Here is a 13,786-nt window from a genome sequence, read left to right as displayed (position 1 = left end):
GCCTCTTTAGGGACCTTTGCTTCTTCCCACCAGCCCCACCCCCACCCCCCTCAGGACTCAGATGAAAATAGATGCTCCAGGAAGAATGCACATGTCTAGAATCTCCTCTGTCAAGGTAGGCCAGAGTGAAGTCACCACATCTGGAAATCTATCGGAATAAAAGTCATATGATTCCCATTCCACTAAATTCCATTTTTAAAGCATTTATTAGGCTCCTACGAGGCGAGGTGCTAAGGATACAAAATAAAAAAACAGTACCTGCACTTAAGGAACTTGCATTCCGTTGATTCAGAACTGGAGTAATATAGTTTGGACTTAATGAATATATTTTGACTTGCCTTGAGAAGCACAAAAATCTAAAAACCAGATGGGACCTAAGAGATGCCCTCATTTTGGAGATGAGAAAAAAGAGAATTTAAGTAACTTGCTCAAGATGACATAGCTTGTCGGTAGCAGAACTGGCTTTAGAACTTAGATCATGGATTGTATACTTGGCTCAGCCATTCCTTTCCCCCCAGGAATCGACAATTCAACCTTGGTTCAAGGCAGTTTCTCTCTTTTCACCAGAACCATAATAAGAAATAAGTGTCACTTTACAGATTAGAAAAACGAGGCTAGAGAAGATAAGAAGCTTGCTCATTTTGGTCTTGCAGCATTAAGTACCAGAGCCCAGATTCCAACCCAAGTCTTTCTGATGCCAAATCCAGTACTTGATTCACCACAGCATCCAATGTAGGATGAAGATGATAAAAGATATATATTCTACATCTTAGACTGAGCACTCTTAAAAACACAGCTCTGGCTCCCTGCAGTGGAAGGTAGGATGCTTCTAAAAGTACACTTCAGGGGCCCAGGACCTTGATGACATACTCATTTGTGAGTAAGAAAGAAACGAAGACAAAGCATAGGAGGAAACACAAATTTCTTCAGTTTATCCAGGGAAACCATAATTGAACCAAGCAGTGAAGTCAAACTCGGGAAACAGTACGTCAGCCCCACTCTCTTGGCAGAAACTCCAGGCCAGGACCAAAGTCACCAGTATATGTACAAGAGATAGCTGGTCAATTTCCTTTTGGGCTTCAACCTCCAATGTTTTTAGGAGCAACATTGACCTTAAGTGCCTCAGACCAATGAAATCAAAATCTGCTCAACAGGAAGGGCCCTATCAGGTGGCAAAGGCCTTAGCTTACTCTGAAGCATAGCTATGATTTATGAGGATATTAAGTTCCATTCAAATAACATTCCATAATCACTCAAAGTTTGACACCCCCATAACAATTATCATACACATATATACACATAGATATAATGAGATATTAAAAAATATTCACTCATTCCTTCTAGTCTTACAGGTCATTTCTCAATAGAAGAAGCTCACACACACACACACACACACACCCCGAGAAAAAATATTTTAAATGGGATGTCTTTGAAGAAAGTAGGGTCTTCCAAAGTGCTCCATGAAACACTTCACTACCCATTCTCCATCCCACCCCTATTTCCCAATTCTACCATAAGTGCCAGGAGTGTACAAGAACCAGCAAAAGGTGGGCACTGATGCAAGTAGAAAGCAGAGATTCCGTCGGTGCTAGAGTAAAGAAGTTGGGGGGGAGCGGTAAGCGCTGAGGAACCCCCTGCTGTTGTATAGTGGCGACCACCAGACCAAATTGAAACAAAGTTGCAAACAGCTCTAAAGATGTGATAAGAATTCCACCCACCACACACACACGCACACGCACAAGCACACGCACACACACACACACACACACCCTTCCCTTCTCCTCTCTCCCATTGCGCAAAGACAGTGGAAATCTGGTGTCCAGCGGTGCTCACCCCAAAGCCTCCTGCCCACCACCTCCTCGGTTCGAAGTACAGCCTCTAAGCTGTAGGTGTCTGAAGCGGCAAAGGAGTAAGGTGGAAAGTGGGTAGACTGGGAGGTGAAGGCAGGGGGGGAAGAGGTCTGGGGGTGCCGCCTTGGCACGCTCCGCAGGGAGAGCAGGCGTCGGAGCTAAGTGGTCAGAGAAACCTCTACCTTCCTGCGCTCCTGCATTGGGAATAGCTGAACCGTCGCCCTTCCCAAAACCACCCCATGCTGGGAGACCCTCTCCTGACGGGCTACCTCCCTTTCCTTATGGGGGAGCTGGAGGAGACCAAACCCCGGCGACCTTACCTAAAAGCCCGGTGCCCAACCATTTCGCCGCTGTTGGGACCTGGTACCCAGCCCTGGGCATCGTCCTGTCTTCTCTGGGGAGTGCAGAGAACGCAAAGGCTGCGGCGCGAAGCTGGGACAGGGGCTGGGGGCGGGGAGGGGTAAAAAGGTCTGGAGCGAGGGGACAGAGCCTCTGGCTCAGCCCTCTGTCTGCAGTCCGCCACCCAACAGCCGCTGGAGCTCTGCACCGGCCGGGCTCGGCAAAGTTAGCGAGGAGAAGAGGAGAGCGGAGGGAAAGGGAGGGGAAGAGAGAAGAGGGGAGGGAAAAGGAGGGGGCGGGGAGCAAAGAGGTAGGAAAAGAAAGAGGAGCTTCCTTCTGCCCCCTGGAGCCGGCTGCGGGAGATGCTGCTGGAAGACGAGGAGGAGGAAGAGGAGGAGGTGGAGAAGAAAAAAGGAGAGAAAAAAGGGAAAGAAAGAGGGAGAGAAGCTGCCAGGCCTGCAGTCGGCGACTCCAGGACACGGATTCAAATGTCCGAGAAGAAGCCTCTCTCTAGACTCTCTAGACACCCTCCTCCGCCCTTGCACCAACTGCTTACCGTTCTAGGGGGTCAGGGAAAGAGCAAGAGACCCTCTGCTCCTTTCCTGACGGAGGAGAGAAGGGGTTTTACACCCGCCGTGAGGGGCCAACAGGGAACACTCTCCAGCCCTGCACTGCAGTGCCAGCCAGCACGTGGGTAGACCAGCCTTCCGTTCCCGGGCCACTAGCTGCAGCTATCCCGGCCTGGGCTGCGGGTTACATAAGAGGCGGACAATTTTGTGGGGGGGGGGGGGGGGGGAGGGGGGGGTTGGAGGGGTGACCTGGGGGATTATACACAGAAGAAGTCGAGGATTTCCCCCTCCCCCATCTCGACCCCGACCAGGGCCAAGGGATATCCTTTCCCCACAATGCACATTCCTGAAAGCCTCCAGCTCCAGCAGCCTAGTAGGGACGCTGAGTTGCTGCTGGGCCAGCTGCAAACTGCAACAGGGACTTCTGGGCATAAGCGACTGTTAGGACTCCCAGAATCTTGTGTCTGGGCTGCAGTTTCTGCATCATTGCCTTATTTCTACTACCTCTCACCTAGCAAGCAGCACCAATAGAAGGATAGCCAGGACCCTGGTTAGCTGCCAAACACTGGGAAGTTCACAGCAAACCAAGAGAGAGGAAACCCAAGACATCTAACGCACCTCTCCGGCCCCCCTCATTTTACAAGAGAAGAAACTGAGACCCTGAGAAGCCAGAAGATCCAAGGTCACACTGCTAGTCGACAACAGAAACAAAGTTTTAATTTGTCTTCAGTGTGATGTGTAGGAATCTGCATTTTGAATCGAGTGAACTGAGCTCATATTCTGGCTCTGCTCCCTATTCCCTGGGTTACCTTAAGTAAATCCCTTCCCCTCTCTGCTTCAGTTTCCTTATGCATCAAATGAGAAGTTGAGAAAGAGGACCTCTGAAATCTCTTCCAGCTTTTCGTGCTATGAACCTATAAACTGAAATTGAGTGTTCTTTCACTATAGCACCCTGGAATTCAGCTTCCCATCATGATAGACCGGAAACAACTCCTTCCCCCGGTAGTGGTTCCAGTCCTCACTCACTACCTTCTTCTAAAGGTTAACCAGAGCCCACAATGTACTCTGGCTGGGAATCTGGTTAAATATCCCCTATCCTTATCCCTTCATCCCTGATGCTTCATTCTCCAGCTCTAGCTCCCTAGCTGTCTCTCTTACTCTGACTCTCTCTCTCCCTGACTCTGTGTGTGTGTGTGTGTGTGTTTCTCTCTCTGTTTCTCTGTGTGTGTCTCACTCTGTGTGTCTCTCTCTGTTTCTGTCTGTGTTTCTCTGTCTCTGTCTCTCTTTCTCCACTCCAGTTTCCCTTCTCTCCTTTTCTAATGTACCTTTATTCTTCACATTTTGTTTCCTCCCAGTTCAATAGAGAAAAATGGTACCTACTTGCCTCCTCTTGAAGGTCCCTGTTCTCATCCTCTCCTAAAAACTTCTCTTTACCTCTTTCAAATTCCTCCTTCAAGTTTGATTTTCTTCTCTAGCCAAAAATCACTATCTCCTTACCTGGAAGGTCTTCCCTTCTGGGGTTACCAAGAGGCCATTCCTTTGTAAGGATCTCAACTAGCAGAGCACCCAGATTAAATAGGTCAAATAGGTATGTCCTATTACTAAAGGCACTAAGGTCAAAAGTAATAGCTGCCATAATTACATTGTCCCAATTGTCAACTTGTCCATACGTTTTCGCCCTTCTAATGCTACTGATGGAGATTCAGCTTCCCTCCTTTCCAGACCCTCTGGCCCCAGCAATGCGAGGTTGGGCCAGCCCAACACGAAAAAATGGTTATTCCATCTGAGTAGATCCAGCAAGCATGCAATAGCAGCCGCCCAAACTCTTTCTAGAGGATACAGGGCCCTGGATCACAGAAAGCAGCCCTAGAAGGTCTCAGGCATGAATGGCCACATAGGCATAAACTGTATGGCCTTTATTTGTATAACAGGGGTCTTGTTTCCCTGAGCAAGAAGCACAGGTGAAAAGAGATGGGCCAAGGACAAGAAAAGGAAAATGACCACACACACACACACACACACACACACACACACACACACACACACACAGAAGGTCAGGTGAGGGAGTGGAGAGGAGTACAGAGGGCCTCGGATATCTTTAGATGCTGACAGCAGACAGCAGGAGCCAAATAGAATAGAATGTCCTCTCCCCCACCCTCTTGGCCTTCCTCTTGCCCCACATTCTCAGAAATCCCAGACCTTCCTCCAAAGAGGAAATATTGTAGTAGCTGGGCTACAAAAATTGTTTAGGAAAGGTGCTAGCGTGCAGATGGATCAATAATAATGATTTCTTATTATTGAGTTTATACAGCACTTTCCTTCAAAAAAAAAACCTCAAAGCCTTTTCACAATCATTATCTCATTGATTCTCTGGGGTCCTCAAAAGGAGGTAGGGAGAGAGAAAAAAAGAGAGAAGAAAGAGAGGAGAGAGAGGTAGGGGGAGAGAAAGAGAGATAGGGAGAGAGAGACAGAGAGACAGGGCAGAGAGAGACAGAGAGAGGGAAGGAAAGGAGGGAGAGAGAGAAAGAAAGAGGGAGGGAAGAAAGAAAGGGAAAAAAAGAGGGAGGAAGAATGGTGATCTAGATGTATATGTAACTGGATAGAGTAACTTTTCTGTTATCCTTTGAGATCTCCTTCAGGAAGCTCTTGTTGATTTGTCAAATCTTCATTTACCCTAAAAAGCATCATCCCAAAGGAGGCAGGTAAGATGGTGTATCATGAAATGGAATAGAGAGGGTTATTTTTTTCTCTTATTGAACCTCTATGGGAAGCAGATTGAGGGGAGAGATGGTGTCTCTGGCCACAACAACCTATGCTGCTGGGTGGGGATTGATTCCTGGAGATGATAAAGCATATACATAGCCAAGCTTTTGGGTGGCCCAGTTCAGAGAAAATCCTGCAGAACAAGTTTTCAGAAAGACCTCTATGGATTGGGCCTGGAGCCAAACAGCTGTCAGAGAGCATTCCTTCTGTGGCAGGATGAGAAAGGACCTGGATTTATGATAAAGGAAGCTTTTCCTTGGGGGACTCATTAAGGGTTCTTTGGCAGTTATTCCAAATGGCCCTCAGCAAGCCCAGGCAGTCACCACGACTCCCCTCTCTCAACCTCAACCCTCTACCCTCAATCCATCTGGGAAGCTGGGAGCAGGACTAGAACTTGAAGGCAGCAAAACCTGGGCTTGGAGTCAGAAAAAGAGCCTACTCCTCTTTCCCAGCATTTGCTGGGCTTTGGAGTATCCCCAAAAAAATCTGGGGTAGGGAGTGTGGATGCAGGGTGCACAGCATTCCGGCAAATGATCTGGCTTCAGGCCGGAAGGTCTAGTCTTCTTTGGGAGATAGCATCTATAAATAGTAACTTGAAGGACTTATTCCCGTGACAACTCACAGAAAACCTTGAGGACCCTGGGCTTAAAGGTGGAGTGAGGGGCTAAGGAGACCTTGCATTTTTAAGGTCCAGGGAGCTACTATAATAGTCATTCTATATAAGTAGCCTGAGGACCCAGGAAAAATCCATTTTTTTCTCCTTCTATGAAATCATAGAATTTAGAGCTATAAGGGATTTTAGAAAGCATCCAGTCACATCTGCACATTTTCCAGATGAAGCTGAGGTCAAAGAGCCTACAGTCACATAGGTAATATGTGAGAAGAAGGAGGCTCCCCCTTTGGCTTCCCTATTGCTCTTCCATCACTCCACATTTCTTCTCTCTCCACCTATCCCTTCTCCAAATACATACGCAGACTTCTTAGTGGAGGCGCTTGAGGGAACAGAGTTGGAGATCTCACATGGAGGTCTAGGACCAGTTTTGCCTTCTTGAGGATTCTGCCTTGAGATCTAGGCTTGAGATCCCCTGAGAACTTTTCCCACCTCATGTCTCACCTCTAATCAAAACCATGGTCTGTGCCTGTTCTGCACTGAAGTCCAATCATAAACAGGAACCTTACCCACCCTTTGACCTCAAAATAATAGTTTCCAATGCTAGTTTGCATCTCATCCATATGTTCATTTAATGCCCCAATGTACAGAAATCCCACTGTCTCCTGCTGGGTTAGGTTGTATTGATCTAAGCAGAAAACACTTTCTTAGAGAGTCATCAAATCATAGAATATTAGAGTTGAAATTTACCTGTAAAACATTTAGTCCAACCCCTTTACAGATGAGCCAGGTGAAATGACTTGTTCAGGATCATGCGGTTAGTAGGAGCAGCTGGGACATGCACTCAGTTCCCTGATTCCAAATCTTTTGCTTTTGTCAAGGTTATACACTGTCTTTCTCACCTAGATATTCCCAGACTTTCTTCCATTCACTTCCATTTCACCCTGCTCAGGAAATCTAGCCTTATCCTACTCCCAGCCATAAGCTTCAGCTTCCAATATCTTCAGCAAGCACTCAAAGGGTTAATAGAACAGCATGCACCAACCCGGCTCTGCAGCCCCAGGAATTGCTTGTCACTGTTGACAGCCAGGCAAGAAGGCTAACTTACTGCAACACAACTTTGTGCCCTGTTTCTCCCACCTCCCTTTAACCCACATTTTCTGCCTTATCCTCCAGACCTCCCAGGAAAAGGGCTGAACCTCTGCCTGCTCAGAAGGATAGCTAAGAAAGGGAGAATTGCTGCAAAAAGAAATAGGCTCCCTTAACCCTCCTCCTGGAAAGAAATCCTAGGGATGGAGAAGAGGCTGAGTTTGTCTGCTTACTCTTCATTTCTTCCAAAAGCTCTTCGATCTCCAGTTGTTTATTCCTTGTTCCCTGGAGCCAGAAAGAGGCAGGACACTGGGTCCAGTTTCAAAGGAAGGCTACATATCTGCAGCAAGAACTAGGTGTGCAGTCATCTCTCTCTTTTATTTTTGGCACCTATATGTTTACTGCAAGGTTCGGTCCACTCAACATTTCAAGCAAAGGAGGGAAAACCCACTCCAATCCTTTCATCTGGTGAGCTCATTTGAGGAGAGAGAGAAGGAGGGAGGGAGGGAGGGAAAGATGGAGGGAGGGAGGGAAGGAGGGAGGAATGAGGCATGAGAGTGGGAAAGGAAGGAAGGAACTGAAATCTTGTGCTCAGAGATCCTCTCTACAGGACAGTCCCAAACTCAAGAACCACATACCAGGAGAGAAAGCTAACATGTCTGCTTCCAGAAGCAGGAGCCAGAGACTCCACCTGCAGCCAGGATGAGGGGTAAGTCCTAAGTATCTTTTTGTTTTTTTCCTGAGACACATCAGAATAAGCAGCTGAAGTTCTGGGACCCATTCCCTCAAAGTTATACGAACCTCCTTCTACCCATTCTCAAGTCAAAGTTCATTTTCCTTTTCCCCTTCCCACAAACTGACCCTCTTGTACTATCACTTTTAGCCCAGGCTCACCTAGGAGTAGTCCTTGGGAGACCATTGAGAGTAGAGAGCAGGAGACTGGAGGAGAAGCATCTAACAAGGGTTTGCTATGACTGATAGAGGGCATATCAGTATTCTGGATGCCCCTGCATTTGTCTTATCCATGGAACAGTGCCAGTCAGTCATCCATTTGGTCAGAATCACTAGATAAGGACCTTACCCTTGGAATTTGGGGGCTGAACTGGAACAGCCAAACCAGAAATACATATACAGGCAAGACAGAGCAGACTCGGGGATATTAAATAGGGATTCCTGAATTAGCAAATTCCCTTTCCTTCTGTGGACTATAGAAGGGCTTAGGAAAAGTGAGCATTCAGGAAGGACTTCAAACTTAGGGACAATAAAAGGAGAAGGGAATGAGGAGCAGCATATGGCAAAGAGGGAAAACAGGATGGTTTAGGTGGTAGGAACGGACAATTAGAGGGCTGAGAACAAGTATAGAGGAAAGAGTGGAAAGGGGGCATGAGTGATAGGAGGAGGAAGAAGAAACTAAAAATAATAGCAGGTTACATTTATGTATCACTTTAAGGATTACACAGTAAACTCACAAGGAAAACTTTAGGGAGGCAAGAAATTGGAATGCAATCACTCAGAGTCAGGGGAAGAGGGAGGAGACAAATTGCAAAAGATAATTCAAACTTGCAGCATTGAGACTGAAGGAGAGAAATGAGAGAAGCCGTAGGGAGCCAAGAAGGCAGAGACTGCAGAGACCAGATAGATCTCTTTGTGCTGAGGTAGGCGGGTACTAAGGTGAGTCTTTGACCCGCATGAAATTGGGGGAACTTGGAGGCATTCCTCACACAAATCCTTCCCCCGAAACCTTGAATTTCAAGCAAAAGGTTCAGGGAGGAGGCTTCACTAGTCTTTTCCTAGTTCTTTCCTTAGTCTTTTAAGAATAGTTTCAGTTAATCTCATGTCAGTTAGATTACATGGGAACTAGACACTTGAGTATCATTGGACACTACTTGTTTCCACCCCTGACAGCTCTGGGTCTGAAATCTATGTTTTTAAAAGAGTGAGAGTGTCAAGGGGTATAGAGAGAAGCAAGGGGAGGAGAAAAGTGGGGATGGGAGTGGAAGTGACTGTGAGGATCTGAATAGAAATGGGCTGATCTTATCTGGAGAGAACTGTATGGTGGTATGTGGAGGGAATAGGGGATCTTGGATTATTTCTCTGATTTTCTACACAACAAAAGGGGCTCGGGTTAGACTGCTGTCCTTGAAATATTGAGGTAGCTTGGCACGGTGGTAAGAGTTGAATTGAGAATCGGAAGACATGGATTCCAATCCCAGCTCTTCCACTTACCTATATAATGGGCATGTCACAATTTCTCTGAGCTTGAGTTTCCTTATCTATAAAATAAGGGGGTTGGACTGTGGCAGTTTCTCAATAAGTATAGATAACCTTTAAGATACTTTCCAGTTCTAAATCTCTTATTCATTTATTGGTTTTGTTCTTTTTATTGTTGTTTCAGCTGACTCTTCATGACTCCATTTGGGGTTTTCTTGGCAGAGATACTGGGGTGGTTTGCCATGTCCTTCTTCAGCTCCTTTTACAGATGAGGAAACTGAGGCCAACAGGGTTAAGTGACTTTCCCAGGGTCACACAGCTAGTATCTGAGGCCAGATTTGAACTCGGGAAGATGGGAGTCTACCTTATTCCAGGACTGGCACTCTGTCCACTGAGCCACCTAGCTATTCTAAATCTGTTATTCTATCAACCATCAAATAGCAGAGAGTTGGGGGGGGGCGGGGAGTGGAGATGGAGATCCTGTCTCCCTCTGCATGTCAAAGGTGACTTCCTAAAGCAACAAACATCAAGGTTCATGAGGCCCTTCTCCTGAGCTGTGCAAATGAGAGTTGTGGAAAGTTATTTATCTGGGGTGCTTCAGTTTATGACCCCCTACCACTTCAAGTCTTTGCAGAGCAGGGTAGAAGACCTCCCCCACTGAAAATACTAAGCTTACATTTGTAGTATTTTAGAAGTACAAAACTTTTTAAAATATGATATTTTATTTGATTTTTACATCAATCCTGTGAGATAGGTAGTACAAGTATTATTATCCCCATTTTACAGATGAGAAAACTGAAAAGAAGAAAATCAAGGAATTACAGAAAAAGAAAGATGACTATTTTTATTCCTTGCTGCAGAAAGAATCCAAGTTTCAGGTGGGTGGGTATTGGACTGAATTCTATGGGTCTATGATTCCAATTGACAGATCTCAGACCGTTATCCAGATCTCCTGACTTCAAGTCCCATGTATTTTTTTATATACATCATGACTCCCTCCCTACCTTAGTGCAAATAGCTCTGGTCTCAATTCATTCTCTTCCTTGGGGTCCTTATTTCTCTCCTTTCTCCCCTCTAGCATTAACACTGCAAGTCTAAAAATCCTCTTTTCAATTTGCTGACTCATCCTCTACCTCATCCCCCACCTCAAAGCCTGGATTGGAACTCTTTTGTTCTGTGTCTGACTCTTCATGACCCCCCCATCTGGGCTTTTCTTGGCAAAGATACCGAAATAGTTTCCCATTTTCTTCTCCAGCTCATTTTACAGATGAGGAAACTGAGGCAAACAGGCTTAAGTGACTTGCCCAGGGTCACACAGCTAGTAAGTATCTGAGGCCACATTTAAACTCAGGAAGATGAGTCTTCCCAGCTCCAGGGCCAGCACTCTGTACACTGTGGTGACACTTAGCTGCCCAGGATTGAGACACTAAAATAAAGTAAAAGAGGAAGCAGTGTCTGTCCCCCATACCCCCACTTCCCAAGTGTACTTAACAAAAAAAACTGGATTACCTCAACCTTCTCAGGTTGATAAAGATTAATCTCTCCCCTACCTCCACCTCCCCAATCCCACAACCTTCGAACCCCCCATCATGTGAATCCTTAACTTGAAAAGCTAGAATGGATTTTGTTGAGAAGCAGGGACAGCTGTGATTGGGGAGAAAGGTGATTTCATTTGGGTAAAAAGAGGAAAAGCCCGTTAACCCCACCCCCCCCCGTAACCCAGTTTAGTATACACCTTGCACCATCTCTCCCTTCCCACCCCACCCTCAATCCTCCCAGCACCTCACAGATTCTCAACGTCACTGCTGACTAGGAAAAGAGAAGGCACCACACATGCATTTGTCCCCTTCTGTTCCTCCTTCCCATTGATTCCTACTGCTCCCCAGTGCCTAGATTCTAAAAACCTATTACCCTTTATTCTACAGAATTATGGGATTTCTCATCTAGCACCCCTCTTCCCAGCACACTGAAGTTGGAATTCTAGGATGTTTCTAAATAGATTTTCTTCCCTGTGGTCCTTCCAAGTTCCCTCTCACGTGACCTTGGTGAGGTCAAAGCTAGGACAGAAAAGACAGGCAGTTGGTGCCCTTGAAAACTCACAGCAGCTGGCAGTCCCGTACTTTTGGAGCCCTGGATGAGATGCAGTTTCAAGGAAAGAGGATTGGGCATGGCAGAAGAGGCAGCCTGCCAGGCCATGGTGACCCTATAGCCATCTGGAGTCTACTACCCTTTTGGTGGTGATCCTGCCAGCTGTTATAGGGCTGGTGGCACTTTCCAAAGTGCCTCCAACTCTCCTGTCCTCTACAACAAAGCAGCATCAGAGCCCCACTCCCAATTCCACTGTCACTGCCTCTTGGTTCCTTCACTTAATGATTTCAAAGCACTCCTCATCAGAGGATGAGATGCTCTCCCACTTCCATCTTCAGTTTCCCCTTGCTACAGGTAGAAGGGAAACATAAAAGTAAAAGAATTCTGGGGGCAGGTTGTGAGGGATGGAGGGATCAGCTGAGATTAGGAGAGGGTGCCAAATGTAAATCTCGATGCTAATGCATATTGGATCTCTCTGTAGAAAGGGTCTGCAAAAACATTTCCTTTCCTCCCCTCCTAACCCCTCTCCCCCCCCCCACCTTCTCTTCTGGCCCTGTATTTCTGATAGAGGTGTGCCTGAGAACCCATGTGAGTGTCATCTTTGCATCTCCCTGTCCTGTGTAACATTTGCCCTACGCAAATAGGAGCTGGAGTGGGTGGTGATACAGGGGAGCAACCCAGAGCAATATTTTGCAGATTTCCCCTTCATGGCCAGAACTGAGCATAGGCAATTGGCAACTGAATTGGCCATCAGAAATGGGGACAAACCCTTCCCCCGCAATGTGGGGACACTTTCCCTGACAACTGACAATTCCACAAATTCTCTTTAATGGGGCTGCCCAAGTCAACTGCAACCCCAGCATCCCCTGAGAGAGGTCTCTGAAGAAGTCCCAACTCCCTCCCTCCCTTCTCAGGGTCAGGGAAGGTACCTAACCTGGCAGAATACCAGAATTTTTTCTGCATTGCATTGCTTCCTAACTCTATCCTGGTTGGATAAACCAAGCAGAATGCCTTAAGGGTCAGGACTCTTAGGGGTTTTTTTTTCATCTTTGCCTCTAGCAAATACCCATGATTCATTTTACCTATCTGCATGATGGAAAACCCACCCTCTAATGCACCCTTACCCAATATCCCACATTTTGAAAGTTTAAAAAAAAAAAAAGGCTCTCAATCCAAAGAGACTGTGTATTTGTGGGAAAAAGTCTGGAAAAGATTTGAAAATCTGAAAATGCTATGCAGAGGAAAGCTATTATCATGAAGCCTAGGTCTCTATCACCATCATCTTCCCCTCTCCATTCATATAAATCTCCAGACTTTTAGAGAACAGAAGAAGGTATTACAAAAGGACACTGGCCAGTTATTCTCCATCATCACTGCATCCACAGCAGTGGGAGAAATGTCTTCTCAGTCAGGCACTGTTTGGAGATTGAAGAAAGGGAAGAATCCGCCCCTTCCAGCAGCAGGGAGGATTAGGGGTGGCAATGTCAGCAATGTGGCAACCATCTTTCATTCTAGGGATAGATCCAATGACCAAAAAGGACAAAGACACTCCAAACAGGAGCATGAGATGGAGGTGCAACCATTCTACATATTGGGTCCCAATCTTGACAGCAGATAGAGTTTGGACCTAGAGTCAAAACGACCTGAGTTTAAATTCAGCCTCAGATTCTTACTAGTTTGTCCAGGATAAGTCACTTTACCTCTGCCTACCTCAGTTTCTTCAACTGTAAAATGGGTACAATAAAAGAATCTCCCAAGGTTGTTGTAAGGATCAAATGAGATAATAGTTGTAAAAGGTTTAGCACAGTGCCTAATGTATATATAGATACTTAATAAATGCTTGTTTTCTTCCTTCCTTCCAATCTAGGTGGATGGTCCAACAGTATCCTAAGAAACATGGTGAGGAGGGGTAGACAGAGAGTCAGAACACTGGCCCACAGGAAAACTGAGGTGGAGGGCTAGGGAGGAATAGAAAGAAGCCAGGGTGTGAGTGCTTCATCCTTATTGACTTTAGGAATGGGAAGGAGAGTGGTAATGAGAGGTACAGAGACTGTGGAGTCAAGAGATCTGCCTCTGCCATTTCCTATGGGTATGACTGTAGGTGAGTAACATCCCTGCTGTGAGTTTCAGAATTTCTTTCCAGCTCTAGCATTCTGTAGTTTTGAGATGCCCAGGTGAAAGGTATCAAGAGGGTAGGAAAACAGGAAGGTATTCCTCAAATGATGTTTCAGCCCACTCACATTCTCTCCCCTTTCCCAAAGAAGTAC

The 13,786-nt window shown here is 46.3% G+C and overlaps 1 protein-coding gene and 1 long non-coding RNA gene across 3 annotated transcripts in view; one reads left to right on the top strand and one right to left on the bottom strand.

Annotated features, from left to right (window-relative positions):
* SCN4B (sodium voltage-gated channel beta subunit 4) overlaps positions 1-2,858 on the bottom strand; it is a 34,174-nt gene extending 31,316 nt beyond the window's left edge. The window contains exon 1 of one of the 2 annotated variants that reach the window (XM_072613095.1): positions 2,746-2,858. Coding sequence is in view for 1 of the 2 variants with exons in the window: in XM_072613094.1 (XP_072469195.1) it covers positions 2,171-2,231 (61 nt within the window). In the remaining variant the exon portion in view is untranslated. Of the gene's footprint in view, positions 1-2,170; positions 2,447-2,745 lie in introns of those variants that run through there. The other variant, XM_072613094.1, reaches the window with a different exon arrangement.
* Positions 2,859-3,031: 173 nt separating this feature from the next.
* Positions 3,032-13,375, top strand: LOC140506194 (uncharacterized). Its single transcript, XR_011967808.1, has 3 exons — positions 3,032-7,688; positions 7,831-7,929; positions 10,218-13,375. It is a non-coding gene; the product is annotated as an uncharacterized lncRNA (long non-coding RNA).
* Positions 13,376-13,786: the final 411 nt, after the last annotated feature.

Source organism: Notamacropus eugenii, chromosome 5 (assembly GCF_028372415.1).
Source record: "Notamacropus eugenii isolate mMacEug1 chromosome 5, mMacEug1.pri_v2, whole genome shotgun sequence".
Taxonomy (NCBI): Eukaryota; Metazoa; Chordata; class Mammalia; order Diprotodontia; family Macropodidae; genus Notamacropus; species Notamacropus eugenii.
The sequence above is the reverse complement of the archived record's forward strand: the minus strand, read 5'-3'. Positions and strand labels throughout refer to the sequence as shown.